Source organism: Besnoitia besnoiti, chromosome VI, assembly GCF_002563875.1.
Source record: "Besnoitia besnoiti strain Bb-Ger1 chromosome VI, whole genome shotgun sequence".
Classification (NCBI taxonomy): domain Eukaryota; phylum Apicomplexa; class Conoidasida; order Eucoccidiorida; family Sarcocystidae; genus Besnoitia; species Besnoitia besnoiti.
In genome coordinates, this window is record NC_042361.1 from 1,155,915 (window position 1) to 1,173,897 (window position 17,983).

Consider the following 17,983-nt stretch of genomic DNA (forward strand, 5'->3'; position numbering starts at 1 on the left):
GAAAGACTGGCGTGCTGTCCAAGTATAGTTGCATGCAGACGCAGAGATATACATCACTGAGTGGAGGCGTCTCGCTGCGGCGATACGCAAACCAGTCTGCGCTGAAGATCTCTAGCATCGTCACTTCGCCGGCAAAAAGCGTCTATCCATATATCACTACAAAACATCTACGCGCGCGCCCCGAAGTTTCCGCGACGCGGCGCACGCTACATAATATATATATGTACATATACTCTATATATACTATATATATATACCATAAGGCTGTATATGAACGGAGTCACTCTGTACGACTGTACCGGCGTTGGCTCTTGAGGGTGTCGTCTATTCCGTTAGTGTATAGGACCAAGGTCCTTCGTACTTCAGTGCATCCGCCATAGGGTTTAAATCAACATATATATATATATATATATATATATATATATATATATATATGCAAGCATGTGTGTTGAAGCTGAGTGTGTGTATCGTCTTTTCGGCCCGTCTGTCGCGAGCCACGACTTCACGTAGGGTTTATGCTGCGTGCGTATGAAAAGCAATTGCGGTTTAAACCAGACAGCGAGGCGCCTCGCGGCACTTCGGGGTGCTGTGGGCAGAGAGGTCAACCCCCAAACACATGAAAAAACTAACCCATATACATACACGTATATATGTTCAGGAACAAAAATAGAAATGCGAAACTCGGCAGGCAGGGCAATGCACGCCAATCCGCCCGCCTTGACCCCACACGCAGAAACGTACACCCCCTCGTTCTCACGCTGTGCATGCGGAAGCCAGAACGGGCGAGCCAGACAGAGCCCGCTCCTGCGAATACATACGTGTATAACATATACAGAAGTTGGTATATATATATATATGGAGGGAGAAAGCGAAGAGATGTGGACTTGATGGCATATGCATGCTTCACAGAGCTGTGCAGAGGCGTCGCTCAGCGCGTTTGACCTTTGGCGCCGCGCGGCTCTCACCAGAGCGAAGGAAAAAGCGTTGCTGAATCCTTGCCGTCTGCTGGCATTCGCACGCAATTAGCCCTTGAAGGCGCGGGGGAGTGGGCGGCCTCGGTGTTCCCTCTAAGGCCAGTTCGCCCGACGCGGCGGAGGCTGGCCGGCACAGGGGAGAGGAAGCCGAAGAGGAGGAAGATAGCTGCGGATGTCGCGTGTGTTTTTGCGCGTGTGTCTGGCCCTAGACCCTGAGTACCTTAAACAACAGGCTGGGAGGAAACGAGTCGCTGCATCGAGAACGAAAACGCGCAGAGTGCTGCGCGCGTCAGCTGCCTTAGCAGCGAGCTGAAATGATACACTCCGCGTCTCTCGCCTGCGACGCCGTCGCATTCGGCGCCCAAACCTCGCAAGACACTGCGAAGCCACGAATTCCAAAAACCTTAAGGCACCGCGCCGCGAAAAGAGAAAAACCTAGCGGAAGGGACATATGTCCTTGCGAAGCCGCGGGGCCGCGTCGGGCGCACAGACAAACGCGCGAAAACGGCCTGCGCACAAACAGCGAAAAATACGTCCTGCCAGGAGCCGCGACACCCTCAATCCCTCTTCGGCGCACACACACAGGCCGCGTCTGATGACCAGAAGAGCAGAAAAAAGAAACAACACGCACGCGCGGCGCCGCACCGTCGCGACGATGCAGCGACGCCGCTGTTGAAGCTGAAGGGGAAAGGACAGGACGCGAGCCATGCGTGGCGCAGCGCAAACTCGAAACGCCGCTTCAACAACTGTGAAGGCCCGATAACGGGAAACGGCAGCAGCGCCGTCTCGACTTCGTCTAGCGCCGACGCGAATCTGTACACTCCGCCCCGCGGGGGCAAAAAACGCTGTGCGCTGACGCCAACCCTGTGCGCGGCACCGCCCTGTCGGGTCTGTCCACCGGATCCCTTTCGCTGTGGAGTCTTTCTCCTTGCTAGAAACCTTCCTGTGACTCAAACGCCCTCACTGTGCTTTACCTCGGTCCTCTGCCCTTCTTCTGTAAATGCCCCACTGCTCAAGCCTCTCATCCTCTCTTTACGTCCGCTGCCGCCCCTCCTCCACCCGCCGCCTCCTCCCCTCCTGGAGTTTGGATCCGCGTCTCCTTCCTCTCCGCTGTCTTTCCCACGAGGTGCCGGCTTGCTCGGGGGCCGTCGGACAGGAAGAGACGCGCGGCATCTCGTCCTTGGAAACACTCGACAAAATTGGGGCGGCAGAGCCGCCGCGCCGGCCTCGAGTCCAGTCCAAGAGGGAGGGGGCGGCATGCGGCGGGCATCCTGCCTGAAATCCCTCAACGCGAAACCGAGGGCACTCACGGCTGCTCGGGGGTCACGCAAATCCGAGGCGGCGGCTGCACAGGTGCCGGCACGGGTCCCAACGCATGCGGCCCACGAGGCGGAGGCGGCGGCACAGGACTAAAACGCGGCGCGAAAGCGGTATCGGAGTCTCGGCGACTCCCCGAGGACCGCAGACCTGCTGCAGAACTGCGCGGAGAGCCGACGCCCGCTGAGGAGCCGCACGAGGAATCTGCCGGCGTCGAGTTGTCCTCAACGGCAGGCACTGAAGAAACACAGCCAGATGCACGGCCATAAAACATCCCACGAACGTCAACCGCTCACGGCGCACTTACTCCTACGTGGACTTCTAAGAAACATAGAGGGACCCACGACCCAAGCTTCATCCCGAAACGAACGCGAGAGAGAATCCAAAGGAAGACACAGCTTACACGAATGCGCACATACATTTTCGTCAACAGACATACAGATACATATATACATATATATGCATGCACCTACATATATACGCAGACGTATCTGCCTCCTCGATCGAGTATTCAAGGCCTCGCAGAGATGCGTTGTTGCGAGAACAGACAGGAATTGAGGCACCCGCACAGAGCATGGACTTCCAACTGCTTGGATCGCGGAGTGCGCCGCTGAACAGGCCGGCCTGTGAGGCTTTGTGTTGCTACGTCGCCTCCAGTCTACATACACTCGCCAGAAACCCAGAGAGTCATAGATGTTCCCATACAGCCTAGTCCAGCGAGGCGAGGGGGAAAACACCGCCGCGCCGCCCTGATTTGCTGCTTACGCTGTGTAGTTTGGTCGAAAGGCCTGTTTTCCTGCATAGTGTACATGCTGTACATCGCCTTCGGGTTGAGAATGACAGCCATCTCTGCTACCGCCGTCGCAGACCTGCGCACAGACTCACACGCGGCGGGGATCCCGGGTTAAATCCTCCCACGGCCAGGCCTCTGCCGCCTGTCGCGACGCCACCCGACGGCCCTCTAAATTGCTTTTCTTTTGCGCAAGCAATGCAGCGCCGTAACTCCGAGGCGCGCGCTGCGCATGCCCGTGTACCCACGCTGTACATGAACGTGCGCATATCCGCATGCATCTATAGACTGCGGAGGTGTGAGGAGCTGGATTCTCACACAGCTCTTTTGCTCCTTTATCGCCCGACTCTGAAATAGAGTTTCAATTTCTCTCCCTCATCCGATCCGCATCCTTCCGTAGGAAGACTCTTGCGCGTCCACACTCATATCTTCGCATAAAATATATACTAAAAAAACGCACCTGTAAATATACCTTTGTGTAGATGTACGCACAATGAACACACAGAAGGTCACATTTTGACGTCAGAAGCGAAGGTGCAATTCACTGAAGTCTTTAGTTTACCTGGAGAACGAGCGCGTGAGGGTTTCCAGTTTGCGCGTGGCGTAACGCTCGGCTGTTTCGAGACCTTTCGACTCCTGACGCTCTGAGAGCACGGCGCTCTCAATCGCCGCCGGCTCTCTCGACGGCTTCGCCTGCAAAAAACATTCCCGCGACATGCGGACTGCTTTTTGAAAGTTTTTCCCCACTGCGAAGCGCTAGCGACGAAAGCCGTGGCTCAACATACAGCGGGCGTGTATAGCGGAGAAAGAGGATACAGATATATACGAGAGAAAGGAAGATCGATAGATAGATAGGAGACAGGTAGGCGGCGCAGGAAGGATAGAGAGATAGACACAGAAAGAAATATATACACAGGCACACGAATTTCCTACTACAGGTAAACATGTGTAGGGGCATCCGTATAAATATATCTTGAGGGAAGCGCGAGTAGATCCAGGGGCAGGTAGACACTGGTCAACGCGGCTCGGCCTGCGCATGGGCTTGTGTTGCGATTCAGGCAAGATTGACAGTCGCCTATTTACCTCGAGAGCGGAGGGCTGCACGGTGTGCATGGTCGTTAAAATGAGGATTCCCGCGATGCACATGAAGAGTCCGAAACTGAAGGCAATCCAGTTTCCAGGGATTTCGTGGAGCACGAGAATCGAGCCAATCGTCCCCTCCGCGACGAGGCAGCTGTTGATCGTCGGAACCACGTAGACCGCCTCGTAGCTGCGAAGAGAGAAAACCAAGGAAAAAAACCCAGAGAAAGACAAAACATCTGGAGAAAATCGTGCCGTTGACGGAAGCGATCGGATCTCGGCGCGACCGCACTGTGAGTCTCGTTTGAGGAAAACACGCGAACAGCGGCGGAGGTGTGACAACGTCGAGTCAGCAAGCACAATTGGCTATGTACGAGGAGAGAAAACACGAAGAGGGTGAGCTGCGAGGAAAGCGCTGGCCAGCGCTCGCTAGCATTGAACACTTCGAGAGAGAGTCGAGCGCGAACTGCCGCGCAGCGGAGGCACGGCGATATGGTAGACTGCTGCAGACAACACGAGGCAACTCCACGGTCACTCAGGCGGACATGCAAAACACACTAAAGCAAAGACGCGGACGCCGGCGAGCGGCACACACAGGGCCACTGTGTGACGCGAAAACCATCGGAAGGGGTACGAACCTCTCCGCAGTCACCGAGGGGGATACAATGGCTGCGCCACACGACGTGGAACGCGTCTCGCAAAAACACGCCGCGCAAGGCAAGGTCAACGAAACAACGACATCCGAGAAGGCGTCTCGCGGCTGAAAGACTGGCTTCCTCGGCTTACCGTCGCAGAGCGAGATTGAGAAAAAACAGCTGCCCCAAGCCGACGCAGCAGACGCCGAGCGTTACGACGTAGGTCCTCCAGCTGAAAAAAAAAACGCGGCCTCCACGCGTAGGGAAGTATTTATGCGTATTTGCCTGTATGTATGTTCCTATGAATATTTGCATGCATGCACGCCTGCATTTGTGCATGTCTGTGTGGACAGATGTATGTATGCATGGATGTATATCGAAATGCAATATGAGGGCATATGCTAATGAGCTTCTCACGAGCTGTTCACGCTCGCACAGAGAGGAAGGTCGGGGCGGCCCGAGGCGAGAGGCTGGAGAAGCGAAGACAGTCAGAGGCCAGCGCACGCAAAGGCAACCGACGCAGCAAAGGGCACCGCACAACAAATGCGCGTTCGCACGTGAATATTCTGCGGAAAGGAAAGATGCAGGACAAAAAAATAAGCGCAGGCGGGGACGGTCCTTACTTGCCGAAGACAGACGTGTTTCCCGAGAAAAGGTCCATAACGATGATGGAAAAAAACTTCGCAGCGACGTTCGCGTTGCCTCCAAGGAAACCCGAAGCCAGCGAGGTGGCCAATCGCTGAAAAAAAAAAAACCTGAAAACCGACCCTCAGCGCCTGCGGAAAAGGCGAGCAACAACGCTTCACAGGCGAAGCAGACGCGTACACACTTGCTTCATCTGCTGCCTGACCTTAAAAGTACATACTTTAAGATATACATATGTGGGTATAGATATGTCGATGTAGATATAGACAGATGTATAAATAGACACAGAAATACGTATATATGTGACGCTGATGCCCGTCGCGGCATCGGCAATCTCCCAGTCGACACCAGACTGCTCGCAAGTGGACACAGTTTTCTTTTTGATGAAAACAAGTTGGCCAGAGTGCCCGCCACAAATAACGCAACGCCTGCTCAAAGTGTATACGCATGCAAATACACAAACAAATCTCCTCACAGAGGCTACTGGGTGTCCGCAGCGACGAGCCCCCAGCACCGAGATATATATATATATATATATATATACATACGAAAACCTTTAAATTTACAGACGCATATATATATGCATATGTCCATGCGCCAACTCTCTTCGGCGCTCCACGTTGTGGCGAGGACTTTTTTTGGACGGTTTCCACTTACGCGGACAGAGTACTCGGAGGAGCCGAGGGAGCAGGGGTAGAAGGCGAAGGCGAGATCGAGAATGACGATGAGGATCATGAAGGAGACGACTATGTAAGCGATGGCGCCGGCGCTTTGCGCGTAGGAGTCGAAGGCGTCAATGCTCCCGATGTTCGCTTCCTTACCCGAGAAGACAACCATGAGAATGACACCCGTGACGATGCCAAAGGAGCCGATCTTCTCCCACCCGCCCAGGTGCTCCTTTAGCCAAAAGTGTGCAATCATCACCGCCCAGAAGATGTGCACTCCCGCGAACGGCGTGACGATCGACTGCAGAGACAGACAGAGATAGAGAAAAAATAATGGAGAGAGAGGCAGACGGCACATGCAGACGCCACGATGCGCAGGGGGGCGAAAGTCGCAAGAACGACAGGACATCAAATGCCAGAGAGGCGCACACACGCAGACACAGCAACCCCAGGCAGCTATATGCAGGAAAAGGCGGATGCGGCGAGAAAGAAAAGGAGAGGCGTGGATCACGCGAAGCAGAAAGACCCCTCTCCCTCCCCCCCCAGGGGCAGGGGAGAAGAAACGGCACGAAGTCCCCGTCTAGGATTAGGCAGGAGGCAGCGGAGCGAAACAGAAAGGAGCCAAAATCGAGAAGTGAGAAGTGGGAACAGGCAGTGAGGGACCTAGAGAGACCGCGGCGGAGACGCGTTGCGCACAAATCAAAGTTGTGACTTGATCGTACCGATGGAGCAAAGAGGAGAGAGAGGAAAGTGCAAAATGGATCAAGGACGACCGTGAGCAGCATTCCAGCAACGAACATCGGGCACCGCAGCATCTGCTTGGGAGTGAAGGCCTCCCCCGCCATCACATACACGTGTCGAACCATGGTATCTGTGAGAAGAACAAAAACACGACGCACAAGAGCTTTCAAAAGGCATTCTTCGGCAGAAAAAAAGGCAGATTGGATAAAGGAGTCTTCACCGAAAGCGAGACGAAACAAACTCAATGTGGCGCACGCCATATGTCGAACCAAAACACCCGCGTCGTTTACCGCGTCAACCTTCTTCGTGCGCAGGGAAGCGTGTCTGTGTCTGCTTCCAATGGCACGAAACTCGCAGATTAACAAAGTCCGGCAATCCACGCGATGCCGCTGCACACGTCCTATCCGCCATGAGGTTACGTGGCAGCCGCTTTGGGGAATGCACCAACTGATGCACATGCGAGCCTCAGTCTCAAACGTGTACAGAGACTCGCGATCCATTCACGCAAAAACGGACCTGCAAAACGAAAGGAAGTCGCAGGGCTACATATATGCCCAGCCCCGCACAGCAACTGAAGGTGTAGGCGCAGTGACGAAAGCTTTAGATGCTTCATTCAAAGCTCGTGGACGAACTTTACCTCCGACAGCGCCTGCAAGCGACCCGACGAACACGATGCCGACGCCTACCCACCACAGGTAGGACTGAGTGTGCTCGTCTGTCCCTGACATCTTCCCAGCCTCTAAGCAGAGGTTTCTCGCCTCTTCTGTTCTTGCATCGAGCCTCGGCCTTACGTGCCCTTCGAAGCACACGCGAGACAATGGGATGAACGCGGAATGGACGCGCAAAGAGTCTCGCCGAAAGGCTAAACCATAGACCCCTAGCGCGCGACGAGCGAACCCCGAAAACTTTGTGAAAACCGCGCAACGCGCTTATCGCATGGCAACCATGAAATCAGTGTCATGCAAGAGTAGAGAAAAACGCGGCGGGCTGTTAAAACTCCCACGGAACGAGCGGTGGAAGGAGCCGCGGGAACACAACCGGCGTTGGCAGACTACAGAGTGGAAGAGAAGGGAAAATGGGGATTAAAAGACCGAAAATATGGTCGGATCCTTGGCGTATATCGGCGTGCGCAAATGAACGACAGAGTCAAGGAAGCGCGCCGCGCAAGAAGACTCTACGCCCGCGTTTCTTGCTCTTGTCTGCTGTGTTATACCTTCAAAGCCTTGACTGTCTGAACTGACGGGGACACAACAGTCGCCACAGGTCGGCATCGGAGCGAAGGCGAAAAGGAGGTCAATTTCAAGCCGAAGGGTGGTTGGGGGGCACCGACAACGACACTATACCAGGCGAAAAATATGCGTCCCGAGAAAGTGGCGGGGAAGTGGGCGACATGCAGGAGTGTGGGTAGGCGATAGCGGTGGGACTCCAGACCATCGATACGGAGGAATGTCAAAGCCCTGAGGACGAGCGAGTAGGCGAAAAGAAGTCAAAGTCACCACAGAGCACGAGAGGTAACCGCGGATAACAACGGAGAGAAGTGCCGAATACAGCTCATCGGACGACGACGGAAATACAGACGAGGATTGGCGCCCAGTTTTAACACCAAGGGGCATCTAAAAGATGCAAGGGGCAAAGACTTCCTTCGATCAAATATGAGAATACAAAGGAGTTTCAGCCACGTCACTGCCCGAAAAAAGGTCGAGACGCCGCCTGGTAACGCGAGTTAAAGGGTTTAGGGTTAGAGTCGTACGCACATCGTTCCCGTGTTCCCACTGAACTTTGCTACCGTCTTCCTCCACGGACAAAATCCAGCTAAGGATGGCTGTCCTTTGTGAAATAGGCCGATTTGATAGTCGTTCTTCACTAAGCTCCTCGTTCCGTCCCTCGTTTGCGCCCACTTTCCCGTCCGCCAACTAGCCAGGGGTACGCGGGAAAATCGAATAAGGGAAAGCGTAGCATAGAGCGCGAGAAAAACAATGCAGAAGGGCTCAGACACTCTGGCTGTCGTTGCAAATCTACCGTGAATTTCTCAAGAAGAAAACAACACATGCGAGCACTCCCAAGATCGTCCAGAACAGGGTTCGGTCCCCCTTCAGGTGTACATACACGGCGGGGCCGTCTAGCCGGTTGTCTGCTGTCGACCGGGTACCCGAGCAAGAGAATTAGACACGCAGGCACGACGATGCAACGCGAGGGGAAACGTCTTTTCTTCGTGATATCTATAAAAAGAAGCATTGCAGACGTTTGCAGAGTTTCTGTTGTCGGTCCGTGCAGAGGACAGCTTTATCGGGTACCTGTCCGTGCCCTTCTGCGCGATGACCCGGGGTACCTCGGCGACATCTCGATGGGTGTCGGGGTTTGCTGCTACGGCGCCAACCTCGGGGAAATGAACTCACCCCCAGTTCTGATACGCGAACGACTCTGTCAAGTCTTCCGCATTCCTCTAGAGCCATTTTCTTCAACCAAGGAAAGACAAAGGTTGCGTGTGTGCGAGGGAAAGGAAGTGCCAAGGGACCAAGAGTATAATGTCCGATGCCTGCGTGTGCGTGGAGAAGCACTACGCCGGGCAAGTCACTGATCGCCCGTGGCACAAGGCAGTGGAACTGCTTGTTCTTGATTGATGGTTAAAAAGGAAACCATCAGAGGAGTGGACAATGCGCTTCAGTTCGTTGTCCGCGGACGACAGTAGGGAGAGGAGATAGAAGTAGGCGGCGGCAGTCGGGAAATCTACGTCTTCCGAGTCCGACTACGCAGATGTGTGTAAAGCGTACAGCGTGTGTAGCATATGTAAATGCTAGCGAGACATGCGTCGACTACGGTAATATTACTCATATAGACGGATGCTAACAGCCTTCGTCTCCTCGTTCTCGGTGCGGGTCGCAGCGTCACTCATTTGCTACCAGTGGCTGCGTCCGATGCCTGCCACACCTACATTTCTCTCCCTTCCCCGAGGAAAGGGCGGAGCCCCCATCGTCCATATCCGCAAGCGGTGACACCGCTGTGACACAGCTATGCGCTAAAAGATTTGTGCATATATATTCAGTTCTAGACAGGTCCAGATACGCAGGCATAGACGCTAAGACACACGGGTTCAGAGACGGGACACCGGTGAGCTCGTAGGTGCAGGGGATGTGGTCCGCAATGGATAAAGCAACAGGTCTGATATACATATAAATATATACATGCAGACAGACATACATACAATTTAGTGCAAGTGTGTGCTACCAAATCATGGCCCCAATAGCGAATTTTTCTTCTCAGTCGTGGATTGGGGTGGTACGACCAGCAAAGTACGAGATTGTAGAGCCAACCCTGGTGCCAGACACCGGCTTTGTAGAACATCGTGTAGATGGCGAAGGATCGTGAAAGCGAGATGTGAGACCTACGCTATTTGGGTGCCCTTTGTAATCATAATGTACTGGACGAGAACAGAAGTCGTGATGTGGTTGGGCTTGCTTCGCTCCACTGCCTTCGCAACTGTGCTGGTTTGTCGGCTTGCAATTACAGGTGATCCAGCATGGCAACTTGGTGGCAAATCCCACTGTGATGTGAGAAGTCTCATCTTGCAAATGACACGAGGAAAGCAGTACCAAAACCAAAATCACCACCGGATGCCCCTTCCTCGCTTCCTGACACGCACGGATGCTTGCGCGAACTTCATCATCACTTCCTTTAAACGTCCTACCCTCATTCTCACGCCAGAATCTTTGCCGGGGGTCTCGCCTGGTCCCCAGGGGTGGCGAGCTTTTGATCTTAGTCCCACCTTATTGAAAGGGTACCTTTACTCAACTAAGCAAACAGTGCGTTTTTCCGTGGTCGGTACCGATCATATTTGTGCGTGCATACACAGAACGTTTGTCTCATAAACAGTACAGGATTTGGGCTGGTTCTTTGCTCATCTGTACACACGCACTGCAGGATAAGAACTGCACTATGCTATGATTTCCACCATCAGGCATTTTGACTCTTCAGAGTGCGGTCTGCCTACTCTCAGTCAAGAGTTAGGCCTGTGTCAGGGGGGATCAAAGACCGGATAAGGACCGCTGGGATCCTCGGGATGCGTGCGCTCTGCTCTCTGCTTGGTAAACCGTGCATTCACTTGCGTTCACCGTTTGGTGTGATACTCTGATTTTCCGACACCGTGTCGGGTCATTCGAACGGACTCTTTTCTACTGACACCGTTTTACATACCCACAGGTCCCTCACAAATAGGGGATTCGTGCACGTTTGCGATTGATTTAGTAAATACAGTGGGGCAGTTGGTGCAGCATAATCGGCCAACTGGGGGTTCCGCAGCCCCTCGCTCGGCTGAATCATCGTAAGTCTTGGACTGTTGAGGGCGTTGTGGCCTGCCGGTTGCCACTTTTTGCTGATTATTCATCTGGCATGCTCACGTTTGCCGCTTCATCCCTTGACTGAGCTTCAAAATTTGACGTTGCTTAACTTCACACATCCGTTCGAATTGTACCCCGGAATCCAGAGCATCACACAAACCGGCAGTGCTCTTCGTCATGCCGCGAAGACCTAACAGAGTCCCGCCAGCCGGCTCCCCGAAAGAGCGGCACGAAAGACACGGGGGAGAAGAGGAAGATTTTTCTGCTTCACCTCCGCGTGTCCGGGCAAGCAAAACGCCAGCAAAGACGCGCGTGGGAGGGGGCTACGGTTTTGACGACTTCTCTTCTATCGCTGCGGACCAAAGCCGGGTAATTGACGATAGTCCGCAGGTGTTCATGAACCACAACGAGGAACACAGTCGACAAGGCAGCATAGAAGGAGGAGAGCCAGGAAATGGCGACGGTCAAAAAAGAGGAGATGTGGCCCAGGAAGAACGACGGAGGACGGGCAACTCCGTTCCGCTGTCGCCAACAGTCGACCACGCAGCGGAGAAGGCAGACCAAAGGTGCGAAAAATGGAAGACGCTCGCCGTCGACGAAACTGTTTGTTTCTCGTCTTTTACCTCCGTGTCGGAAGGCGAAGGGCGTGTGCCCTATGGGGACGCCTCAACTTGTGTAGAGGCCTCTCGTGGAGTTCAAGAAAGAGATCTCGATGAGCAAAGGCAAGAGAAGGAAAAGCCTACTGCGGAGCCTGCGGATGTTAGCACGTACGGAAAGGCGATCGAGAGGAGCGGGCATGGATTGAGCATATCACGTTTGCTGTGGAAAAAGGAGACAGTGACGAAAGAGGCGGTTTTCTTTGGGGAAACTCAATCGAAAGACGTGAAGAAGCCGGAGACAGGCAAACCAAGGCATCCAGGCAATAAACGGTTCTCCTGGAGATGGCTCTTCGGATGGTTTTACATTTCTTTGCCTCTAGTGTCCACTTTCATCATCTTCTTTCCTGCGTGGTACGTGCTTCTCCCGTTGGATGTCCAGCTGTATACGTCGGCACTTCTCCCTCGGCATTTCCGCGACTTCTACGATGGCGGAGCCTCTTTCTCGAGAGCGTTTTTCCCTTTCGTCTTGCGCGAGGGCAAGCGGGACCCGTCGGCCTGCAGACGCGGTGACAGGAAGTTGAGCTCGAAACCGCGGAAGAACATGTTTGCGGCGGTGTGGAATAGTGACGAGGAACTACCTAGCGTGGCAACGGGAGGGGATGCCGGAGACGCTTTTTCGCTTCCTTCTGTGGAAGAGCTGGAACGAGAATTCTTCAACTATACGGCTCGGCATGTCCCGTACCCACCAGCGTTGCACGAGCACTCCGGTGAGTTCAAGAAGGAAATCATTCAAGTTGTCCCTGACGTGTACGTGGCTGTTGGGTACGGTCTAGCGAATTCTGTCATTCTCAACGGAACCGACGGAATAGTCGTTGTCGACACGATGGAGAGCACTGCGACGATGCAAGCTGTCTGGGCAGATTGGCTCAAGTTGCCCAACAGCAATTTCCCGGTGAAGGCCATCATCTACACACATTTTCACACCGACCACATCTTTGGCGCGGCTGCCATCGCAACGCCGAACGTCACAGAGGTACACGCGTACTGGCTAACATACGCAGAGATGAGTAAGGTGTTCACCTTGACAGCGGGAACGACGTACAGGCGTTCGATGCGGCAGTTCGGAGTCTTTGTCGACGAAGAAGATTTTCTGAACGCTGGAATCGGGCCTACACTTCACTACAATAATCAGGCAGAAATTGGGGCGATTCTTCCGACCCATATTATGCACGGAGAGAAGAAGACCCTACACATTGCTGGAATGAAACTGCAGCTGTTGCATGCTCCGGGCGAAAGCAAAGACCAAATTGTCGTGTGGCTCGAAGACAAACGCGTCCTTCTCGGAGCCGACAATCTCTATAGGTCTCTGCCAAACATCTACGCCATCCGCGGAACAGAAACACGCGACTGCAATGACTGGATCGCATCTCTGGATCTCATGCGTTCGTTAAACGCCGAGTATCTTGTCTTAGGACACACACGCCCACTATATGGGAAAGATGAGATTCAGTCCACGCTAGTGGCTTATCGAGACGCGATTCAGTTTATCCATGATCAAACCGTGCGCTACATGAACAAAGGATACTACGTCAACGACATTTCCCATAACATCAAGTTGCCTGAGCACCTCGCCAACCACCCATTCCTCCAGCCTTTCTATGGAACGGTCCCTTGGGCGGTGCGCGCGATCTTTACTCATTACATGGGATGGTATTCCGGCAACCCCGAGGATTTGGCGATGATGAGCACGCAGGAAAAAGCTGAAGCGCTGCTCAGTCTAGCCGGCAGCGTCGACGATCTGCTGATGCACGCCATCGAAAACCTTCGACAGGGGCGCGCACCATGGGCGTTGGAACTCGCCAGCGCTGCTTACACCGTGGAACCACGGTCAAAACGGGCCAAAGCACTGAAAATACTGGCTCTGAGGGCTAACGCCTCACAACAAAGTGCTGCTACGGGTAAGGCTTAGAAAAGACTCATTGTGGTACACGCTGCAATCAAACCACTGCGCCAATGGACAAGAAGGAACAGAAACGCATCGTGATGCCTCTCAGCTTTGGTCTGTGAACATGGATGGAGACGCCCCGTCCGCAGAATCCACGTATTTACCGACACTCGAAACACGTTAGAGACCATCGTGCATAGATGCTTGTTAGACGGGCGTTTAAAAGCGCGGCCAAGCATTCGCGGTATCGATGCTGTCCCATTCATGCTGATGAAATAGCCTCTCTCTGTTACACCACCTTCACACTATAGCCCCACTTTGATGGGGTCAGGAGAAGTTCCGACCATGCTCGGCCTTTTATAGATAGGACTCCCTGAAAGCTGTTTAAGCTTTCAGGATGCATGTATAGAATTTTTGGCTTTTGCATGACTACGCCCCGTGTGTGCGCAGGTCGAAACTGGTTTCTAACGGCTGCCCTGGAACTTGAAGGGCGGGCCGAACTGAAGCTAAGCGACACTCAAAAGCGACAGACGTTGGCAAAAATCTCCCTGCAGCAGCAGTTTGAGCTTCTTCCAGTTCGTTTGATACCAGAGCGAGCACGCCATTTGACATGCATCTTGAAGTTCCACTTTTCGGACGTGAATGAAAACATATGCGTCCACTTCCGCAAAAGTATAGCGTACCTCAAATGGCCCTGTGAGGGAACACCAGACGTCGAAGTCGAGAGCACCCGAGCAGTTTGGCTTGGCATCGTCAACAAAGATAGAAGCCCAGCCATGGCATATGCAACAGGAGATCTCAAAGTTAAAGGGTCAATTTTCACGCTTGCCCGAGCGCTCTTAGCCGTCGAGCTAGACGCTGACTGAAGCGAGGTGTCGGTGAAAAGGAGTCCAATTCACACGTGGACTTACGTACTACGACTCGTCTGTCACCACTCTTGGGCGAACTTATATAATATTGGGGTGCACATGAGTGTATGCATATTTATTTGAGTTTCAACACTCGACACGGCTGGTGATCGGAATGCCATTCAGCGAGACGGTTTGTGCGGACCCGGTCAATTCAACTCCGAAAGCTAGTGAGTCACCCCCCTTACTACGAGGATGACAAAATACTGTCGTGCGCGTTACTTTTGCCTAATGACTTAAGACTGCGTGTCTTCATCTCTGCTTGAATGTGCCCCTTAGTTATGCATCGTGAACCTCTACATGAAGGAGGAAAAACACACTGAACGGGGTGGTACAGTCTTGACTTGGCCTATGTGCATGCGTTTATATTTGTCGATACACACATCTGTGTGCATTTTCCCCTTGGCCGTTGTTCTCACTTTTGAAGAAGTCTGCTTAAATGAGGCAGCTCTCCATGCTGTTGAAACAGACCTCTCAAGCTCAAAGGACAGGTGTAAACGACTTTCTTGGCAATCGATATGGTTTCTGTCAATACTGCTCCTCTGGATAAGGTGAGACGGGCGGCGCATTTCTTTGGCCCTACGCCTCCCATCATGTAGAGTAACGCCATCCTTTGCTTTTAGGCATCGAGGTATTGACCATTGGCAGGAGCTACGCGGGCTCACTTTCATTGACGACGGATGGAAGAGTCGCCCATCAAGAAACAGCGGGGAAATACAGCTGAAAACGAGCACCGCGACCGACGCCTGTACCACTGGAGAGACCGCATAATAGCTTATCCACCTCTGTGCAGTGAATCGCTCCTTGCTTTCCTAATAAAACACCGGGGTGCAGGCGCCGGCAACAGAAAAGAGGCGGCGAGGCCACACTGAACACGTAGAGTGACGCGCCTGCGTCTCTTTTTACGTTCACGCCCCAGCAGCCGGGCATCGATATACTCCGTGCGTTGCGTCACGAAGGAAGCTATATCCCGATGCATTTGCATATTTGTAAATAATCGTATGTGCTTTCGTACATGCATTGCGAGGTGGCAGAAGTACGAAGGCGAACGTTTTTGTTGCCTGTGAAATATATATGCCCACGCTACACGCCCGTTCCGCACATGGTCGGATGCAACTTCCCGCCCGAGGCGTCGCAGCATCTTTGGCTGCAACACCGATTCTTTTGTGTGAGAAGGGGAACTGAGTCCACCACAAAAAATACCCAGAAAAACATGTTGTGCTAGTCTGTCATAAATAGACTGGTGGTGCTTCTCTGAAAACGCCATGACCCCCCTCAGCACATAGTTCTTTCCACGACGCAAGAGAAAACAAGTAAGTTCAGTTGAATGCGTTCCTTTCATCGGCCCGTATAACTTTCAGAAATTCATCTTCGGTGAAACTGAGAAGACGTGCTGCTTCCATATGTGCCTTCTGCTTTTTGAGGATGTTTATAAGCTTCATTTGTTTCTTGAAACCTACCACCAGCTCGTTTCGCTGGTTCTCCAATTTCTTGTTGGCAGCTATGAGCTTCTCGATCTGTCTCTCTGCTGACAAACTGTCCTTGGTGTTGCTTTTGCAGTCTTTCAACTGCGTTCGCACTGTTTCGAGTTCTTCAGTTAAACGAATGATACGCGCGCCCTTAGTAATTAACTCAGCCGCAGTTTTCCGGTCGCATTCGGTCAACCTGGACGTTGTACAAGGAGAGCCATAGCACGCAGTGGCATCCACAACAGTGAGCCCCCCCAATATGATCGACGCATGAAGATTGATATTGATGCCCCGTTACAGATGGTGAGTCACTGAACATACCTTGTACGCTTGTGTTAAATGCGACGAGAGATTCCTCTCATGTCCCGTACACACCCAGCCGCGTCGAGATGCCACTATTGCCATGTATACGCGTGCACGTCGTCACATATCTGAAACTTTATTTTTTTACATATTTTAAAATTTCTCTTTTTAGTTGTTTTAATATATTATCACACTCTAAATATCTTCACATTCGAAAATATACATCGGAGAACAGCCCACGAAGAAATGACGGAAAAACGTTTTCGTCACGGCTTCCCCCACCGCTATGCGCTCTCGTCACTGTGCTCAATGTAATCAGGGGTGCCTACGAAGTGACGCCGTGGCAATCTCTCACTTGAACGCCTTTCAGATATTTGACATAAGCATAGGCTCGTTATTGTCAATAGGAGTTCCGTGTAACTGTTGGGATTTCGTCCGCTACTGCAACTACGCGCAGACCGGTCAGTTCTCTCATGCAGCGCCTCACCTATCGTTTTCCGCTCGCAGGTTGGCAAGAGCATCTTCGAGTATGCCAACTCTTGACGCGAGCTCGGCGTGGGCCTGCCTTGTTTTCTCTTCTTGCGTGTTCAGTTGGTTGATTATCCTTTTCAATTTTTCATTTTCGTCTGCGAACCCGTTGGCTTGGTTTCTTGATGCGTGCAAATCCTGTTCATATTTCTGGACTTCCTTTGCCCGCAAATCTAACTCCTGCTGAAGAGCGAGAATTCGGCTCTTCTGGAGCTGCGTTGTCGCGGTCAAAGCCTCCAAATTGTTGCAAGCTGCGCCGCTGCCTATAGCACTACATCCCTGCTGCACAAATCGCATGTATTCAGCCTGCACGTGTGAGCCACGTTGCCCCGAAGTGTATGGATCTTTCAAGACACTTTCTCTTAACCGAACCTTCTGCGTAGACGCGCCTCCCCTGTCAGTTTCGTACGGGGACGCAGGCGCCTCGAAGTGCTTCTCTTCTTTGTTCCTCGCGGAGTCTGGGGGATAATCGCACCGGCACGCAGATGCGCTCTGTGAGCGCTGCCCTGCCACACAGCCTGTCCGGTTTGCGCGGCGAATGGTCGAAGTATCGTTCCAGTTATCTTCGTCTCGGCTCCTGTCTCCCTGATAGGTGATGGCTGATTTCGGCCTAAAGGTGTGTGAACCGGGAGGTGGCTGGGTGGCTGACGACTGGAGAACTCGCACGTGCTTCTCAGCCGCAGATAGACCCTTTTCCCTCCCCTTCTCCAGCTCCTCGTTCAACCGAAGGAGCTGCTGCTCGCGGATGCGAAAGTGTTCGAACGCTTCTGCGGGAAGGCAGCCCGAGAGTGCACGACTCCCCCCAGCTGGATCACAGCCGGCACTCCCTTCTGCATCGCCCTGGAACTCCATGCTGTTCGACGAGGAAGACAACGCGATCAGGAGAGTCAGGAAGTGACTGAAGAGTGAGGGGGACGATCATGCGACGAGGCAAGGCAGCAGCTAGCGCAGTCACACACGAGGCAGCCACAGCATGTGAGAATAGGTGCACCGAAGAACGCAGACCTGCCGTCGCTGGACGGGTCTGCGTTTCAGCTTTCGATTTACCGC

At 53.1% G+C, this 17,983-nt stretch overlaps 3 protein-coding genes across 3 annotated transcripts; 1 reads left to right on the top strand and 2 right to left on the bottom strand.

Annotated features, from left to right (window-relative positions):
* Positions 1–2,280: 2,280 nt before the first annotated feature.
* On the bottom strand, positions 2,281–7,575 carry BESB_065870 (uncharacterized protein; the record flags this gene model as incomplete). The annotated part of the gene is made up of 9 exons (XM_029364980.1): positions 2,281–2,528; positions 3,057–3,160; positions 3,644–3,774; positions 4,165–4,351; positions 4,948–5,028; positions 5,420–5,535; positions 6,099–6,407; positions 6,829–6,977; positions 7,485–7,575. 9 exons carry the CDS (start codon positions 7,573–7,575, stop codon positions 2,281–2,283), a joined length of 1,416 nt encoding a protein of 471 aa, XP_029218563.1.
* A 3,783-nt stretch (positions 7,576–11,358) lies between these two features.
* Positions 11,359–14,591, top strand: BESB_065880 (metallo-beta-lactamase domain-containing protein; the record flags this gene model as incomplete). The annotated part of the gene is made up of 2 exons (XM_029364981.1): positions 11,359–13,738; positions 14,176–14,591. 2 exons carry the CDS (start codon positions 11,359–11,361, stop codon positions 14,589–14,591), a joined length of 2,796 nt encoding a protein of 931 aa, XP_029218564.1.
* A 1,361-nt stretch (positions 14,592–15,952) lies between these two features.
* Positions 15,953–17,785, bottom strand: BESB_065890 (uncharacterized protein; the record flags this gene model as incomplete). The annotated part of the gene is made up of 2 exons (XM_029364982.1): positions 15,953–16,298; positions 16,893–17,785. The coding sequence occupies 2 exons, from the start codon at positions 17,783–17,785 to the stop codon at positions 15,953–15,955; spliced, it is 1,239 nt and encodes a 412-aa protein (XP_029218565.1).
* Between the last annotated feature and the right edge of the window lie 198 nt (positions 17,786–17,983).